This window comes from Cyprinus carpio, chromosome A3 (assembly GCF_018340385.1).
Source record: "Cyprinus carpio isolate SPL01 chromosome A3, ASM1834038v1, whole genome shotgun sequence".
Classification (NCBI taxonomy): Eukaryota; Metazoa; Chordata; class Actinopteri; order Cypriniformes; family Cyprinidae; genus Cyprinus; species Cyprinus carpio.
The window spans coordinates 38,009,276-38,029,390 of NC_056574.1; the positions used below are offsets into that span (position 1 = coordinate 38,009,276).

At 38.7% G+C, this 20,115-nt stretch overlaps 1 protein-coding gene across 3 annotated transcripts in view; it reads right to left on the reverse strand.

Annotated features, from left to right (window-relative positions):
- Positions 1-828: 828 nt before the first annotated feature.
- Positions 829-20,115, reverse strand: part of LOC109110472 (E3 ubiquitin-protein ligase rnf213-alpha-like) — a 112,016-nt gene continuing 92,729 nt past the window's right edge. For all 3 annotated transcript variants that reach the window (XM_042732020.1, XM_042732015.1, XM_042732024.1), the window contains exons 56-65: positions 18,156-18,407; positions 17,603-17,735; positions 16,414-16,494; positions 16,129-16,309; positions 3,272-3,473; positions 3,097-3,174; positions 2,685-2,882; positions 2,409-2,498; positions 2,143-2,321; positions 829-1,583 (exon numbers count right to left, since the gene is read on the reverse strand). In XM_042732020.1, the coding sequence (XP_042587954.1) occupies positions 1,430-1,583; positions 2,143-2,321; positions 2,409-2,498; positions 2,685-2,882; positions 3,097-3,174; positions 3,272-3,473; positions 16,129-16,309; positions 16,414-16,494; positions 17,603-17,735; positions 18,156-18,407 (1,548 nt within the window). In that variant the 3' untranslated portion in view covers positions 829-1,429. The remainder of the gene's footprint in view (positions 1,584-2,142; positions 2,322-2,408; positions 2,499-2,684; positions 2,883-3,096; positions 3,175-3,271; positions 3,474-16,128; positions 16,310-16,413; positions 16,495-17,602; positions 17,736-18,155; positions 18,408-20,115) is intronic.

Genomic DNA, 20,115 nt, shown 5'->3' on the forward strand with positions numbered 1-20,115 from the left:
ATTTTGGGGGCTTTTTTTTTTTTATTAATCTTTACTGCATTTCAGACCTTGCACAATGCTTCTATTGCCCAGGTTAGGCTGGCTGTGTTGAGATGTTAATAGTGGTTTAACAGCAGTGCTGAGGTTTGGGGCAAACACAATCGTAAGGCCAAATTTATATACAAACTAAAATATAAGACATCTAGCAAAAAGTCAGATTACATTTACAGACATTTTTCCCCAGTTGTATATTGATAAACACGACTCATCACATGGAAAGTGTTTTTTCTATTGTAAACACCTGGATTTGAGAGCATCAGCTGGAGAAGCTGCACAGAATGAGAAGCCAGCTGCTCTTGAATCACTCTCGCTGTATTTTGACGGTCAGATATGTCAGAGTGACATGCCATCTGTGCTGTGCTGTCTCTATTCAAACATGCACTGCTCCAAATCACATGCTCATCAGCACTGCATGAACTGAAACATACCCAGTGCCCAACTACAGCAGAGCGGGGACTTGGCCCATATGAGCAAATAAATAAATAAAAATCTAAACGTATTCCCAGTATAAAAAAAATTGTAAACAGTGTGGCTTAGTGAATCATATTTTTAAAACTGGAAATATATTTAGTTTAAACCTTCAATGGGTGAAAAAATACATTTCCAATCTTAAAATAAATTTGTGGTAAAAGCTATTTTTTTTGTTTTTAATATATCTCATATTTGTGAGCCATATTTTATGTGGCCATATGGAAGCAGCCTTCTGCCTTTATGCTTAAGATAACCTTTTACATCATGGAAAGAACTTGTCATATCTGCCATTCACAAACTACACAAAAGAAGTGGAGGTAAACATTTATCATTTTTATTCAAATCAGTTTAAGTCACAGGAAAGAAAATTTTGCATGCAGCACTGTTCCAGCATAAAATGGAATGTAAAATGAAAGAAAAAAAATACCCTGAACATTATTTGTATTGGACACCCTTTAATCTACACTAAGCAATGCAATGACATTTTAATAATCAAAAAACATTATTTTAAGATGAACATAAGTGTGCTCAGATCTGAGATCATGATATATAGTATATATTTTTAAAATCTTTTTATTGTGATTTGTAAAGGTCCTCGAGTCGGGAGTTTATATGTATTTAGAGAATCAAGGAAACACATTAACATTGTCTGCAACCTTTTTTTTATATTTTGTAATAAGTTGTACTATGTTTGCTAACTATCCTAGAGAGATACTTTGACAGATCATGACTATAATATTACTGTATACAGTGCTGTAGATAAGTGGAGAAAGTGAAGACTTCAATATGCAGAAAAAGACAAGGATTTAAAAGGTCTGTAGTGAGCGAGTGATGTAAACACATATCATTTGTAAATCAAAACTAAGCTTTGTCTACTATGAGTGTTTGGGTAAGAACACGGAAGTTCTTCATCCAGGATCTAACTTTGATTTCTTTCTCGTCTGAGAAGAGTAGAGAACTTCCACGTTTCAATGCACTGTGAGAGCAGAATGTCTTCAGGGAAGAACTCGTCCACCTCAGGAGGAACCTCCACATCTTTACGCTCCATGTAGGACACAACAGTGATTTTCAGACTGGAGGACAGACAGAAATCAATAAGTTATGAGACACCAATATGCTCAACCTAAGTTCTTTGACAGAGGCAGTACAAACACAGACTGGTAGGCTACATGTAAACCTGACAGTGGAGCTCAGAGGAGGATCGGTTCCTCATAACCAGTCACAAACTACATTAAATAACATTTCATGAGCCTTGAGTCCACAAACACGGCTTCATTCCTGGAAGAACGATAACTTGCAGTTCACTGAGTGAGTCAGATACAACTCTGCCATTTAGTGAAGGATTTGTCAGACTGATTCAAGACAAATACTTCATTACCAAGCTTATTTACCAACACTTGACAGATGTGGTCAGATCAGAAATAGAAATAAGAAATAGAAAAGAAACATTTGGAAGTAATTATTACAGTGGAAAAACATAAGCCTTGTGTTGCCTGCTACATTTATGTTCATCTACACACATGTACTCTGCTAATTGTAGGCACATTAACAACCAAAGCGAAAAAACTCACTTGTTCTGTATGAACCACATTAATGATCAATGCTGTATTTAAAACAGCACATTCAGCTTACCCCCAGTCAGGTTTGTAGGTGTCTGTGGCTGTTAGGTTCTTCAGAGCTAAAAGCAGAAATTCATGGATCTCCATCAGGAAGGCACCAGCGCTGGACTTCGTTATAAAACTAGTGAGCTGGCTCCTGTGTTCCTCCTGCAGAGGATGTTTGTACTCCTCACTGATGTCCTTAAAAGGGTCCTGAAGAGCAGATGAACAGTCATGATTACACACAAACTCACTGAAAGCACAAGCAGAATGCCGTGTTTACTGTGTAGAGTGTCTCACCCCCTTCAGACGCAGCAGGGTCTCTGATTTCAGAGAGCTGAGCAGCTGCCACAGCGCCACACAGTGTTTAAGACTGCACCGGCTGAATGCCTGCACACACAATTAGCACTCATTCACTAAAGCATCACACACAGCCAGAGTGTTAGTTAGACTACCTATATTTTTCCAGATTGTATAAAGCACTATATAAAAAGGTTGACTTGACCTAATGAATGGCATCCTAGTAACACTGCTCTGCACAGATAATAAAGAAGCAAGCGTGTGTTCTTGACTAACCTTGAGGACCTGGGGGGCCATGTTGTCAGTCATCTGTAGCACCTCCTCCAAATAAGTGGCCAGCTGCACGTGTGGCTCTCCTCCGGTCATGGCGAGGAACCCGAGGGCCAGCTCGACTGTAGACAGCGCTTCACACACGTCACTGTAGGACTGCAGCTCCTTCACCAGGTTGTGTTGTGTGACAGCCTGCAGTGGCTCCTTTGAATGCAAAAATCACAATTTGGCTTGTGAAACTATACCAATATATCTCTGCATTGTAAATGTGGATTTAATAAAATATATTTTTTTTATGTTGCATATAAAGACAATGTAAAAATGTTCATTAAGAGCATTTTCTAAGCTTTTTTATAGACCTATGTCTAACAAACTTGTAACCAAAACATCAACTTGATTAACAAATAATGCAACTTACTTGTGGAACTTTGCCCTTCAAATCCATAAATATGATCTCATAATTTCTGTCCTGTCTGTTCACCACTGTCGGAATACCCTACACAAATAAATAACAATATTAAAAGAAAAAGTATTCATATCTATTATAGTGGTTGTCAACTCCTAAAAACATCCGTTGTGGTACTGTGACATACATTAAGTGTAATGCGAGGTTTGCCCTGTAGAAAGCGGCTGAGGATCTGGTGCTGAATCTTGGGCAGGTCGTACTCCATCAGTGTTTCCTGGCCGCGCTCCATGCTGTACTGGCAGTTGGACAGTATCAGAGGCAGCAGGTCCCGCTCATACTCATAACGGATCACATGCAGCTCCGTCAGATCAGCTGGGCTTACCGTGTAACTGGAGGAAACGGGACAGAGAAATAGAAAAATACAGAATAACTAAGTACTGTTGTTACTGTACTAAAGTAGATTTTTCAAGTGTCTGTACTTTACAGAGTATTTTTATTTTGGGAAACTTTTACATTTACTTTACTAAGCATTCATTTGTACTTTTTATAAAAACACGTCGTTCCTGGTTAATTGAACTGGAGAAATCCTCACCCGCTCTGAGAAACAACAGCAGTGTCAGATGCATGACTGAGCAGATTCTTTTCAACTGACCTGTTAAATCGATTCACAAACTGCACAGAACCATTCATTTGTCTTTTAAACTGATTCATTTGCATCTGTTCTCGAATTCACAAGCTGGACGGTCCAGCTTTATATTGTGTTCCTAATACCTGTGTACTTACATAGTTACTAAATGTGTACCTAGTATGTAACCCCAGTGTAAGTACACACTGGCACATAGTATAGTAAAACTAATGTTTCTATAACTACACACATGTAACAACCCTCAGGATGGTTTAAGTACAAATGTGTAACATGACATAGTCATGGGCAAAAATATAGGCACCCTCGGTAAATATGATCAAAGGAGGCTGTGAAAATTAATCTGCATTGTTAATCCTTCTGATCTTTTATTTGAAAAATTCACAAAAATCTAACCTTTCATTGGATAATAAGAATTTAAAATGGGGGGAAATATCATTATGATATAAATGTTTTTCTCTAATACACATTGGCCACAATTAACAGCACCCTTTCATTGAATTCTTTTTGAAACCTCCATTTGCCAGTTTAACAGCTCTAAATGTTCTCCTATAATGCCTGATGAGGTTAGAGAACACCTGACAAGAGATCAAAGACCTTCATCCAGAATCACTCCAGACCCTTTAGATTCCCAGCTTCTCCTCTTCAGTTCACTCCTCTCATTTTCTGTAGGGTTCAGGTCAGAGGACTGGAATGGTCATAGCAGAAGCTTGGTTTTGAGCTCAGTGACCCATTTCTGTGTTGTTTTTAAGGTTTGTGTTTGGGTTATTGTACGGTTGGATGATCCAAACATGGCACATTATAAGATTTCTTACAGAGTCAGTCACTTACTGATTTTTTATCTGTTGGTATTTGATAGAATCCATGATGCCATGTATCTAAACAAGATGTCCAGGACCTCCAGCAGAAATACAGGCCCTCAACATAAAAAATACAGCAGTATATTTCATTGTACACATGGGGTACTTTTTATCCCTGTGTTCACCAAACCCATCTTGAGTGTTTGCTGCTAAAAAGCAAATTTTTTAGTTTCATCTGACCATAGAAGCCAGTCTCATTTAAAGTTCCAGTCGTGTCTGATAAATGAATACGCTGGAGTTTTGTTTTTGGATGAGCTAGGATAATTTTTCTTGTAACCCTAATGTAACAACATGTGATGATGTAGGTGCTATTTGACAATTTATTTTTAAGGTTTTCTGAACCAGAGACTCAACTATTTTCTGCAATTCTCCAGCTGTGGTCCTTGGAGAGTCTTTAGCCACTCAAACTCTCCTTCTAACCGCACATTATGATGATATAGACACAGGAAGCCTTGGATGTATAAATTGCTCAAAATTGTGAATATGAATGGGAATATACTTCAGAGATATTTTATTCATAAGAATTTGTAGGGGTGCCAATAATTGTGTCTAACATGTATTTGAGAAAAACATTTATTTTATAATGATGTTTCCCCCCATTTTAAATTCTTATTATCCAATGAAAGGTTAGATTTTTGTGAATTTTTATCACTACATTTCGTAACAACAATATGTATAAGAGTAATTGGAACAGATTGATCCAGGGGGTGGAGATGGGTAGGTTTAGGGGTGGAGATGGGATACAGGGGTGGAGATGGGTAGGTTTAGGGATATGTAAAGTGGGAGGAGTTCGATCTCAAGTTGGTGGAGTTGGTAGCACCACTGTTACTCCTCAGGAACTGTCCACTAACCACATTTTATATGTAAAGCCTAACTTACTGGCCGCTGCTGTGTAACATCACAGTAATTACATGATAAATCTAATATAAAGTGTTACACTTTCTTTACCAAAAAGTACTATTAGTCCTGTTTCACATTTGTACTTTCACATACCATTCAGTGGGTTGTTACATGTGTGTAGTTACACAAACATTAGAGCTGTAGATACTATGCACCAATGTGTACTTACAGTGTGGTTACATACTACATATACGTCTAGTTACTATGTAAGTACATGGGTATTAGGGACACAATATAAAGTGGGACCCAAGTTAATAATGCTGAATTTTAGCATTTATTATTGTAATTGAAAATATTTAGGTCAAGGCTGTCAAGTCAAATATTATTTACATATTTAGTAATACAAAGCACGACGTATTGCATCCAAATCACTGCGAGAGCTTTCCAATATGTGCGCCACTGAGTGATGTCTGTATTTCCAGGTCAGAGAGCACCCGTCCATCAAAAGCTCACTATCCAATTAGAGTAGATCACTGTTAAGCCTGGCCCCACGAGAGGTTTGTGTCAAAACACCAAATGGAAAACTGTGAAGCGTAAGCGAAATCTGTGACAATGCATTCAGAATCCATGATTAGCGAAAACGAATCTTTGAAAAACATCAACAAAGAATGAAGCATATTTGAAGAGCCTGTTAAATTTGTGCGACTGAGTTCATTTTTTTTTTTACATTTTTATTGTGATTTTCTTCTTTTGTAATGGCATATTTTTGATAGTTTCTGAAAAAGTTACGTTCAGTTTTATAAAGTTACGTTCATTTTTTTTGAAGCAAATATAATTCCATATTATTGCTGCTTCCATAAACATCCGTGTGTATTTTACAAACTCTTAATCTATTGTTTTACTAGTACTTATGTGTATTTATATGTCTGAAATCTAAAATAAACATTATGTGGTTAAAAACACCGCATAGTTGTGATAATATGGCACGGAATTAAAACTCCCATATGTGGGACCGTACCGCTCAACAGGTTAAAGGAGCTATGCTGGGCCGTCATGAGGAGGAGTTGATCAACGCTCGTCTTTCTATGGAGACTTTGGCATCGCTGAGCTTTCAGACCAGCAGGAACAAGTTCAACTTTTCCAACCGGGTCCTGTGCTGTCAGCGTCAACTGAGTCTGATTCCACTCATGAACCTTGAGTCAATTATCCACCTGCTTATGCTGGCAAACCTACTAACTGTGTCTCCTTTATCAATAAACGTGAGGTGGTGTTTTCTCTTCAGCCACGGACTTATGCAACAGAGAGATCAAAAGTGGCATATATCATCTTGCTGCTGTCTGGTCGAGCTCTTGACTGGGGTGCTGCTGTTTTGATTTTCAGGTTTTCAAAGCTGAGATGATTAAAGTTTTTGATCGTTGTGTGTTTGGAAAGGAGGCTTTGAGGCTGTTAGAAGCCCTTCATCAAAGCAAGAGATCGGTGGCAGATTATGCCATTGAGTTTAGGATTCTCGCAGTTACAAGTCGGTGGAATCCTGAGGCGCTGCCAGCACAGTTTTTGGACGGGCTTGTTGATGACATCAAATACAAGATTTACGCCCGTGACCCTCCAGAACATCTGGATAATCTTATAGATCTTGCCATCTATCTTGATTCTAGAATGGAGCTGCGTCATCGAGTTCGCTGTCAGGCCATCAGACATCGATCAGAACTCCCTGATTTTTCCTCTGCTCCCCAGGTATCTGAAGCATCTGTTGAAGAAGAGCCAATGCAGATTGGCAGAATGCATCTTTCTGCCAAAGACAAAGACGCTTGTCTGAAGGCCTCTGTTTGTACTGCGGTCAGCAAGGTCATCAAGCTGCATCTTGTCCAGTAAAAGTCAGCACTTGTCAGTAGTCAGGGGAATTCTGGTGAGCGGAACCTCTATTTTCACAGCTCAAGGATCTCGTACTCTCTTGCCAGTGACTGTTATTAGGAATGGTACTTCCTTTAGAGGTTCAGCACTTATTGATTTGGGAGCAGAAATGAATTTTACTGATGAAGATTGGGCTCATGAGAGGGCTCTTCCCATTTATCCTCTTAATCCTCCCATCACCGCTCAATCACTGGTTGGCCGCAAGGTTATGACTATTTTGTCAATAACCGGTCCAGTGAGTGTAGTTACCTCTGTTAACCACCAGGAGGAGCTGGAGCTCTATCTAATTAAATCCCCTGTAGTTCCCTTAGTGTTTTGCCATCCTTAGCTTGCTTTGCATGGTCCCCTCATTAACTGGGCAGATAATTCTGTTTCTAATTGGAGTCCATTTTGTTATGCACACTGCCTTGTTTCTGTTTCTTCTGAAACAAAGGAGAAGAAACAGGAGGAAGAGATCGATTTGTCCCGGGTTCCTGTCATGAACCATGATTTGCGGGTGGTCTTCAGCGGGTCCCAAACTGCCTCTCTCCCACCAAATCGATCATATGATTGTTCCATCGATCTTCTCCCAGGCACTTCCCCACCTCGTGGTCATCTTTTCTTCTTGCCCGCACCTGAGCGGGCGGCAATGGAGAAATATCTGTCTGAGTCCCTGGCTGCTGGTGTCATCTGTCCCTCCTCTTCTCTGGCAAGTGTGGGGTTCATTTGTCCATCCTCTTCTCCGGCAAGTGTGGGGTTTGTGAAGAAGGATGGCTCTCTGCACCCTTGTATAGATTATTAGGGGCTGAATGACATAAGAGATAGGGGGTACCTGTTCTTAACAGTTATGTCTTCAGCTTTCGAACTTTTGCAGGGGGCGAGATTCTTCACAAAATTGAATCTACGCAATGCTTACCATCTTGTTCGGATTAGGGAGGGGCATACATGGAAGACAGCCTTTTACACTGCTACGGGCATTTTGAATGTTTGGTTCTTCCGTTCAGGTTGTCTAAAACCCTAACCATCTTCCAAGCACTTGTCAATGGCGTGCTGACGTGCTGAGAGATATGATCATTAATTTGTTTTTGTGTACCTAGATGATATTTTAATGTTTTCTCCCTTCCAGTTGCACATCTGGCACGTCAGACAGGTGCTTCAGCAGCTACTTGAGAATCAGTTATTTGTTAAGGCAGAGAAGTGTACCCTTCATACCCAGTTGGTTTCTTTTTGGGGTCCATCGTTTCGTTGGAAAGGATTCACATGGACCCTGCGAAGGGGAGAGCCATCTCTAACTGGCCGCTGCCTGACTCAAAGAAGAGTTTTCAACAGTTCCAGGGTTTCGCCAATCTCTATCGGCGATTCATCAGGAACTTTAGTCAGGTAGCGGCCCCTATGACAGCTTTGACTTCCAAACAGGTTAAATTCACCTGGCCTGTTATAATCAGAGCTGTGTGGTGGGTTCTGCCAACTGGGGAATTGAGATTCATGTCAGATAAGCCCAGGGGTGCGTTTCCCAAAAGCATTGTTAGCCAACTATGGTCGTAAGTTACGTAGTTACCAATATAGTTCAACGATTCGGTGTTTCCCGAAACCTTAGTTCAAAAGAACATTCGCAAACTGCATCGCAAACTTGTGCTGTTGTAATGACAGCTCTTCACCTGTGGTTAGAGGCATAGTTCGTTGTTAGTTTGCTGTGTCGACGTTGTTGATTGCGCCGCATCTGGGGTGTCCACTTTGAGTGATTGGGAAGAAAGTTGTGGTGCGTAGATCTTACCTAATTCACCTTTAAAAAATTTTTTATCACAAATTCAGTTTGAAACTATATAGCAGCATGGTCCTCACAATTATTTTCCCTTCGAAGTGCCCTCTGAAAGGATTAATCATGTCGATTGGAATGCAGCCTTCATTTAGTTTGAATGTATGTACCCAAATAAAGTAACAAAAATGTACCTATAAATAAGTGAGTGATTGTTGTTTTTACAGAATTAGAATATAGAATATTCTCTACAAATGAGTGTGTGTGTGTGTGTGTATATATATATATATATATATATATATATATATATATATATGTATATATATGCGCACATACACATACATATTGTACATACACACATATACACAGTATATACACTGTTTGCAAAAGTATTTTTTATTTTTTTAAGTGTCCATTAAGTCTGCGGGGAAGGGGGCATATTGGCAAATAAACAAAATATTTAACATATGTCAGATTAAACAAATGGTTTACACTGGAATGGTGGCTGGATGCTGCACAGGTGTCAGGAGGTATGAATGAAGAAGATATCCTCTGTCTCCCAGCAGCCAGCTATCACCAATGCTATGCACCCTCTTCAGCAACCTGGCAAACTGCAGAAGTGGCCCACACAAAAGAGTCATGTGTGCTTCCAAGCCATTTTGCTACAATGAAATGTCATTGAACATCCCCTTGTGATCACACACTATTTGAAAATTTATGGCTGGATATCCCTTTCTGAAAATGTACAAGGGCTCATTTACCACAGGGTTTGACACTGGGATAAGGGTGTCATCAGTGATGCCAATAACTCTGGATATGTAGTCAATACTGTTGATTGGCCAGCTGGATTTCTTCAGGAGTTTGGGGAAAATCAGGATGTTCTTCATAAGCTGTAACAGCAAAGGTGTTACTGCTATCACAGTTTTGTTGACTGAAGATTTGCTGAGCCCCAGGCCATCACCCACCACCTCCATAAAACTTCCAACAGCATAATAATGCAGTGTAGCTAACAACTGAACTTAAGGCGTTGTTTCTTCTTATTGCCCTCTAAAGATGTGAAGCCTGATGTTAGTGGCCCTGGCAGGAGGGGGCCTGATGTTAAAGGGCCAGACTGGAGAGGGCCTGATGTTAGAGGGCCAGGGTGGAAAGGGCCTGATGTTGGAGGCCTGAACTTTGAAGGCAAAGGCCTGGTTGATGCACATGTATCTATTCCTCCAAGGATCCTTCCATTGCAACAGGCCCCAGGATGGCCAAAACGTGCTGCAGCCCTTTTGTCACACTTGCGAAGTCCTTCCACTTATTCCTGACTTTTTCTGGGTTTTGTTCGTATCCATAACCAGCATCATTTATTTTTATCCATCATTTATCCATAACCAGACTTTATTATTTCCCACCTCCTCCAAAAGAACTGCAATTTCCTGCTTTGAAAATTGGGGTTTTCGTGTCATTTTCATTAACACATGGCTGAATGGCAAGGAGACTTAAATAGGAAAAATTGAGCAAAATGAGCAACAGGTGTCCACAACACTACATCACAGTTTTTTAAAATCCCATATATTTTTTTCAAATGTGCTGTTATGTAGGCCTGTCAATATTAAATAAGAAATGGTATTTATATGAAATTGTGAAATTATAGACATTGGGATCAGAAAAGAGCACATTTTTAACTCTGTGTGTGTACAGTAGGTGGACATCCAAAACGTTGGTTCTACTGCCGCTGCGGCGTCTGCAAAGTGCATTTGCAGCTTTTGACCGCTGAGTGGCGCTTTAATCACAGGTTTTCAAACAAGCGCATCAAAGCACATTTTCGCAAATAGACGTCAACTTTGCCTCACCGAAGTGTTATATTTGATTGCAGTCTGGGAAAATGAAAGAAAAAATATTAAATATTCACAGATGAAAGTTTAGTCCTTATGAAGATATGTGCGTTTCTTAGAACGAATTCAAGCAGGATAAATGTCAAGCCTATGAGCCTGTGCTTATATTTTCTCTACACCACATTTTAGATTAGACACTAAAAAAAATAGTGTGCAGTATTATTTATATAATATGAATTATGTGTTATATTATTAAAAAGAAAATGTGGTTCACTTTGCATCGGAGCATTAAAAGTGATAGCCTATTGTGAGCTAGGCTTGCGTGTTTTATAAATTATTTTCTTTATTTTAGTAAAACGTAAGGCACTGTATAATTTCGCTCCCATTATTTAGGCCTAATTAAAACAAGAAATTAATAAATTAAACCTGCACGATTTAACTAAATCATTGAAACTCTAAAGAATGGATGGATTAATAAAACATCATCACTTATCAACAAAGTGCACACGATGTAAAAAAAAAAAGAGCTTCATTAATTGACAACTTCAGTGATTTTAAATGGAGTCTTCTTTGGTTGCTTTCATATAATTTAAGTAAAGTAAAAATAAAATAAATAAATAAATTGCAGCCGCATTTAAATGCAGGTTTGTATAATATTCCGTAAAATATCAGTGCAAGATTTGCTCTGCATGATGCTGAGTGCACGCAGCATTTATTCTTATTTGTCTACATATTTTATCTTCATTACAAATCTTGTTTGGTTTTATTTTGGATAATTGCATGTAAAAAATTATTTACTTTGTAATGCATATGCAAAATGTGAATTATTATTTATATTCAAGTGTTTGTGCAAAAATTATTAATGCGCATGCAGGACAGGGAGGCGCCCTCTCGATCACATAATTTTTTTCCTAATAATGAAATAACTGAAAATTGTGGCATCTCACATACATGAGAAATATATCTACAGAAAGCTTGAAATGTATTTTAAACGAATCAATTCAAAACGAAAGCATTATGTAATCTGTGAAGGTTGTATTTCTGTTTAAAGGCGCGTTCATGTGGAGAGAGTCAGCACTGTGAATTTCATCTTGCAGCTGACAAGAAAACATTTGTTTATTAATAAATAATTAAAATGTCTCATTTTTCATAATTATTAGGCTACTTGTGCCTGTGCTTTGTGATGAACTTAATGCATGTTCTTGAGCGTGGAATATATTAAGGCTGGATTATGGTTGTAAATTTAATATAAACTTGCGATTAGTTGAATAATGACAAATGAACGACTAGTAACTAGAAAAATCTTACGTGGGAAGCAGACCTATTAAATACCCTCTAGACATCTCTGTTAAAGTTTTTAAATAATTTTATACGCGTTTGCATAAATTCTTCCTTCAGAACGGTCTGTAATGGAGAGATGCAATAACACTGATTTTTTCCTCTGAAACACAAAAACGAAAATTGAAATAAAATTTATATTTTATGTTTTGAGAATGATTGGGCTCAAGCCTCCCCGCGCCAGGAGTCAGAGATGCGTTCAATTAAAGAAAAATTTACTGAAGAACATGGTTTGCAGTTTCATCAGCAGAAGTCAGCTTCAGTACTCTCGATGGAGTTTGTAGGCCGCTCTGCGTACAACTCAAAATCACCAACAATTATACTCTTGACAGAGAACTAATTGTGTCAATGCATAAGTCAACAAAATTCAGATTGGTTCCAAAACCTAGATAAACTCTCTAAAGACGTATATATCTGATAAGCTGGACATTGGCAGTTGAACGTTTGTCCTGGGACTGTCTGAGCTTCTCCCTGTACAGACATATACTAACACACATACGCAGAAAACATATCAGAACTTCAAGGCCGCCTAGACCTAGCTAGAATTTTATCAGTATGGTTTGTTACACACACACTATGAAGTCATCATCTTTAGAGAGTAGAAGTACAGCATAAAGCAGGATTCTTTAATATCTCATAAGCGCACATAAGGTTACACATTTTACTCTTGCCATAACTTGATTAATAGTCAAACAAGTAATAAATTAATAATATAATTAATATCAATATGAAGGATATAGCAACTCGGCATCCACTCCTTCATAGGAGATATGCGAGTGAAGTGGGTCCTTCGTTTCAGAAAAGGAATACAGCTCGTAAAAAATGCTATGATGAAAAAGTCATGCTAACTTATTAATTCATAGAAATAATTGAATTACATTTTTTTTTTCGAGATTCAACTTGAATTTCAATACTATTAAACTGACTTTAAAATCTCAAGGAGTTTGAAACGGTAAAATGTCACAGTGCATGCTAGCCTAAATGAACTTGTATCTTGTATAGTATCCGAAGACTTGAGTGCATGTTAGCATAAAACTAACAATATAATTTGATTTTTTTTTTTTTTAAATGAACAGTTCCTGTATAAAATGTGACAGCAACCTTTATATCAAACATTTTGAAATCGTCCACAGCTTAGCATCGCAGGAGGGAGATCTGAAGTTATATTTGTTTTGTTCACGAAGTGAATGTGATGCACAAAGTCATTTTTAGATGCAATGGAAAAATAAAGCTGGATAAAAACATACACGAAAACACGCTAAAAAATAAATTACATTTGTGAGAGTTGCATTTTATTACATTCAGAAATAATAAAAATGCAGGCCTAATAATGCTATAGGCTAATGTACCAACAGGATATTTGTAGTTCCCTTCACTTTACAACAAATCCTTTAAATTAAAAAAAAATATCAGAACAGAACAAGAATTACAAATATATAATTCTAATGGATAAATATAATTGCAGCAGGCTATATAATAATATAGGCTTATAAACAACAACAACAAAAATAATAATTAAAAATATTTTAAAGGGATTCATTATGTTGGGCTTATCTCTCTCATTCGGGACAAATCCAAACATGTTGCCCATTTGAAGCTAAACTCTTATTCATTATAAAATAGGCTTTGGATTTCACACGTGTTTCAGTATCGACGAAAAAAAAAAAATCATAATTAGCAAAAATATGCCAAAGTGGACCGCTGCTCGCACCGCATGGCTCGGTGAACGACTGCTGTTTCCAATGAATATGTGCGCGTGCGGCACCAGTGCGATCAAAGTCACAATTCACAATTTTTGGTCACACAGTAAAGGCATAATTCAAAAATGCAAAGTGTTAGCAGTTTGAAAAATAAAGAATAATAACAGAGTTAATAAGAATTATTTGTAAATGCTGGACCGTTCTCATTCCGCTCTGCAAATGGAACCTGAAGATTATTATTTTTATTATTATTATTTTTAAACCAAGAATGAACCGAAATGAAAACATTTTAATCCGTATATATATATATATATATAACCTGAAATATATATATATATATATATATATATATATATATATATATATAATGACTGTTTAAAAACAATAGCATGCATAAGAGCCTTTGTGTAAAGGCTTTATTTTTTATTTTTTGATGAGTAGACTGTAGCCTAAGACTATCCTATTTTTAATGGCTTTTAAGGATGTTATAATGTATATTATAATGTTATTGTTGTTTTACGTCTTCCTTTCATTTTACAATAACATTCAGTTCGCAATCCGTCCCTTTGCGCCACCTGGCGGTAGTTTCGCGAATGATTTTAACACTCGACTGATTTGCAGTTAACGCCGCGGCCCTGCGGCAGTATTACCCATTTTGGTTGTCTACCATCTGTATATGTATATAATGTATTGCAGAACAAATGAATGATTCGTTATTACTGGACTCCTATGTAACGTCATTTCAAAAGCGTAATTTGAGTCCAAGAAAAGAGAAAATAAAACCAAATTACTGTAGGTGGCGGTATGTGCTCATGGCTCCAGTCAGCCATTAGATCGAAGAAGAAGAACGACAGCTCAAACCAACGTAGTTTGAACAATGGATCTGCGACACAGGTACCATGGTTTCGGGAAACAGTCGTGACTAGCTAGTTCGTTACCATAACGATGCATCGTACTATGGTGGTTAATCTACGAGCTAGTTGTACGGGAAAAGTTTCCCAGAGGTGCCCGGCGGGTCTGCTTTTTGTTCTTGATTCGGTCCGCGCTGCCGTCCTCCAGTGGGGTCCTTCTTCCAGACTCATGTGCCATCTAGGAGTGAGGAGGTCGCTGTCCGCCATTCGCCAGCGGTTTTGGTGGCCTGACATGATGGAGGACATCCGTCGGTTCATTGGTACTTGCTCAGTCTGTGCTCAAAATAAATCTTCTAATTTACCATACACTGGTCTGTTACATCCTCTTCCTATCCCTTCCCACCCTTGGTCACATATTGTCTTTGATTTTGTTACCAGTCTCCCTCCATCCAATGGCAATACAGTGATCCTCACCATGATGGACCGCTTTTCTAAAGCGGTCTTCATCTCACAGCGGACTTCATCCTCAGACCAACGGCCAATCTGAGCAGGTAAACCAAGATCTTGGTTGGATGCTCGACTTACCACAAACCCTCTACCTGGAGTCAGCAGCTAACATGGGCTGAGTATGCTCATAATTAATTAATGTGTTGCCTGGGTTACCAACCTCCTTCGTTTCATTCCCAGGGTCCCAAAGCAGCCGTACCCTTGGTCCAGGCTTTTATTCAGCGCGGTATTGTTCCGGGATGAAGGCCTGGGAGTTGCTGATTCGTTCTGGAGGATGTACTAAAATCACCACGGACCATCACCGGAGGATGGCTCCAAGATATGTTTGTGGGCAATGGGTTCGGCTTTCCACCAAGGACCTGCTGCTCATTTGAGTCCCGGCTTGTAAGTTGGCACCTAGGTTTACCATTCTAAAATTGCGTTCTCTCTATGTTCCTTCATGAGTCTCCTTCCTTGATGATTGAGGGTGTTCCTGCCTTCACTATCAGGAAAATTCTTGTTTCTAGCTGCCATGGATGGGTGTTTCAATATCTTGTTGACTGGGAGGGTTATGGTCGGGAGGAGAGATGTTGGGTCTTAGTTAGTGTGCTGTGTGGTTGCTAATGTATTCTTGTTTTTTTTCTGGCTCAAATCAAAGAACCTGTACTATATCATTTAGACATGGCTCAGAACCCTCCTTAAATGTAACTCTATGGGTGTTTTTTCTCTCAAATCCATTGTGTAGAATGAGTCATGCCATAATGATTAATAGAGTTAAGGCTTTGCTCAACCCAATAACCCTAAATAAGCAATGATTCCTATATAACACAAAACAAATGACATAAGGCATCTGAATTCCTTACCCAGACTCCTCTCTGGTGTGTTTTTCCACAGTGTACACAAGGTTATTGTGAAGGGCGATGAGGTAGCTGACGAGAGCAGTGGAGCACAGGCCCAGACCATGTCTCTGCGGCAGCAGCACCTGCAGGTCAGCGTCCAGACCTAGATCCTCCTGAGTGTATTCAGCCGGCAACTTTATCTCTCCTAACAGAAAAAGTTTAATTTGTCAACAGAAAACATTGCTCATCTGCCCAAGAAAGGATTCAACAGTAGTCTGAAACAGCGTTAGTAAGTAGGGGCTGGTTTACCTGTGGTGGCCAGAGATACCCTGAGTTGGTTCCATGTTGACAAGAAGATGTTTATGCACTTTTTATACCAAGCTAGTGAAGCTGTCGGTTGAAAATATGACACTATTACTGGGTTTACAGTGAAAATAATCATTAGAAAAATGTCATATGCTTGTATGACTGCTGAACACTTTTTCACAAAAATGGGTAAATTACCCATCAACAGGCTTGCTATAATTATTAACAAAAATTATCATCAATCTATCATGAACATCCTAAGACAGGGCTGGACAACACTGCCCATTTAGGCTACGTTCACACTGCAGGGCTTAATGCTCAATTCCGATTTTTTTAAAAAATTTGATTTTTTTGCAAGGCCGTTCACATTTCCAATTAAATGCGACTTTTTGTGATCTCCTGTGTGAACGTGAAATGACCCAGAAGTGACCCGCATGCGCAGAAGAGTACTCAACGGTCAACGACGTCACTCGTTGTTTGCGGAAGTAGCTAACGTTAAACATGGATGTCAACAACAGTGTAGGCAACAGCGGAGCTCTTTTTGCAATATTAAAGTTATTTTCCCAACGGAGCCAGCACAATTACAATCTTCTCGTTTTAAGAAGAAAATTAAAAAGAAGGTGGAGAGCAAGGTTTTTGGCCATGGCGTTTTGTGGAGCAGTGTTAGCAACGTCGGTACAGAGAAACGTGTGGGTGCGGTTGTTGTTTATCTTCTCGTTCCCGCCTACTTCAACGCAGAATTATGACGTTTGTAGCGTATCAATGACGTACGGGTCGGATACATGTGGCCTGGCCGTTCAGACTGAGGTCGCATTTCAAAAGATCGGATACGTATCGGATTCAGGACCACATACCCAAGTGGCCTGGGTCACATTTGAAAAGATCGGATCTGTGTCGTTCAGACTGTCATGAAAAGATCAGATACAGGTCGCATAGGGGCAAAAAAAATCGGAATTGGGTCGTTTCAGCCTGCAGTGTGAACGTAGCCTTAGATTCACTTGCAGAGATCAAACACCAAACTGATCAAACTCTTGATTTTGACCTTGGTTACTTTGTTCATATGTGTTTGTTTAGGGCTGGAGTGAACTCTGCAGGAAACTGAATCTCAAGGGCCATAGTTGCCCACCCCTGCAGCAAGACAACATTTAGCCATGGCAAACGACTTCTTCATTTTCTAATATATGGCTAATACCTTGTTTATGGCTATCCAGAAACTCTTCTATGGTTTTGAAGGGTAGATCTGTCATGTTCTGGAACTTCTTTACCAAATCCCTCTGGAGAACCAAGATGTCAGGAAGGAACCTCACTAGCCGTAACTCTGCTTCCTAAAATAAAGTGTAAAGGCTAGATCAGATACACAATTATTTGTTATATTTCACAAACAATCCACAACACTCCTCACCCAACAAGAAAACCATGAGGGTAGAGTCTTATGGAAGCCTCCTTCCATAAGGAGGCCTTTACATCAGTGATCAATTTTGCATGTGGTGTGATGACTTGTCACAGCTTAAGAGAGTATTTTTCTGTGAATATAATATTGTTTATCCAACTGTATATTAGGTTTAACTTGTTTAATCTGTAATCCTAGTTTATTTCTAAGAGAAAATTTCCTAAAGAGCGCACAAAGTCACTTTTCTGCTATTTTTTCTGTGATTCCACTACACCTGTTTACCTTTATATGTTTTTTCCCATGCTGGTTTATTATAGTGAAATAACTTCAGACAAACCCGTCACTAATATCTTACCATTTGAAGGAACCTCCAGAGTATTGGTAAAGTGTCCCGGCCATTGTTTTGCTCTACAGTGTGGGCCAGACTCAACAACGAGACCTTCCTCCTGCAGCTCCAGATGGTTGAATTATGGATAAGGGAGTTCTGGGACAAAGAGCTCAGGAAAAGCTCTGGTTTCCCAAATGTCAGCTTCATGACTGCATTAGAAGACACTCGCTCATCTTCCCTGATTAATTCATTCACTTTCTTTAGCTGTTGCTCCAGATCCTGAGAGAAAGAAAAAGATCAAAGAATGGAAAGTAGAGCTTCAACTAATAATCATTTCAGTAATCCACTAATCCAGAGGTTGACAAACTATTTTGTCATCCAAACTTCTTAGAGAGGGTGAAATAAAGACATATCACAAAGATCCACCCAAATCCATTCATAACTATGTTTGGAAATGGATGTTATCTATAGGGGTGCTCAGATAATTTGGGTACCAACGGCTATCAGCAGATAATCAGTTCTTATGACTCCGTTGGTGAACTCTCAATCTTATGCTAAAGATGCAAAAAGACATGGACCCACTGTGAGAGGTATGGCAAATATGACATGCTTGCAGTAGCACTATCTCACATTCTAAAAAACACATGGAAAAACACATTTACAGACACACTATGTTCAGAGTCTTTGTCCAAGACAGACAAAAGCACTTTGACCTCTCTGGTCTTGAGTCTCTTTTGCATGTTCCAGATTAAGGACTTTCTGCACCTACTCTAGGGCCTCATCTGCGTGTTCCAGATTTTAGGACCCTTTGGTGCTCCAGGAGATCAGCATCTCACAGCGTTTTGTGTTCAAGGCTGTTGAAACAGACTGCTCACATGACCATGGGAAATATAAATATCACTTATCCAAACTTCTTCCAGAGACTTTGGCATGTATATTATCAGTATATGGATTTCTCATTTACATTAAATAGCAAAAGGTGGTTACAATTAAATAGCCTGTAGCACTGCATGTTTCAAAGAGAAGCATACACTTTGCTCACATGATCAGCTTGTGCATATCAGTTTACAGTGAATGCAGCAAACTCCATCTTCGCCTGTGTTGTGAGTTTCACATGTTTTGGGAATGCAATGGGCACCAGTTATGCAGTGTTTTTTTTTTTACATTTCCGACATATTTCGGAATGATGATTACAGTATTTCACTAAATTTACAATGACACTTGAACCTGTTTTCACACAAAATGTTTTCCGCCAATATTAAAGCTTAAGGGTATAACTGAAAATGAAAGAAGTTGTAAAATATTAGGTTTTTTCATTTTTATTTATTTTACTGTGCAATTGTATTACAATATTGATACAAAAATTGATCCAATAAGTTAAAAACCCTGGATCTGAAGCTTTATTCTGCCGAATAAACAGATGGAGCCGGCTTCACATCACAACAAAATAAATAAATGGAGCTCCCTGATATTTTGTAATGTAAAACCACTCCCTCAAAGCCACTGGTGAAAAAATTGTGAGTCTCCAGGAACCTGAAAATGTTGCTTTGCAAGCAGATTGCTATTTGTTATAGCCGAATATAGGAAAATAGCACTGAGTAACATGGCCGCTACAGTTGAAACTGTGCATGGAATGTCTTCATTTAACATGCTAAGACATACTAGTCTTTTATATCATAGCTTTAATGAACATGGGATAACAATATAGAGTGTTGAAGCACCACCTGCTGTCAAAGAGTGAATTTGCATCTCATTCAGCCTGCCTGCTGTTACAGTATGTACAGTATTATGTATAAGTATTGGAACAGTAAAGACAAAATTGCTTTGTCTGCAGTGGAGTCAAGACATCTGAAAAAATGATTAAAAGATTAATACGAGAAAAAACTACAGAATGTCACATTTTATTATTGGGTGATTCAACACATAGATGTTTTGCCAACTAAGAAGATCAGCACTTTTAGAGTTTCATTCCCTATCTGATGTGAGC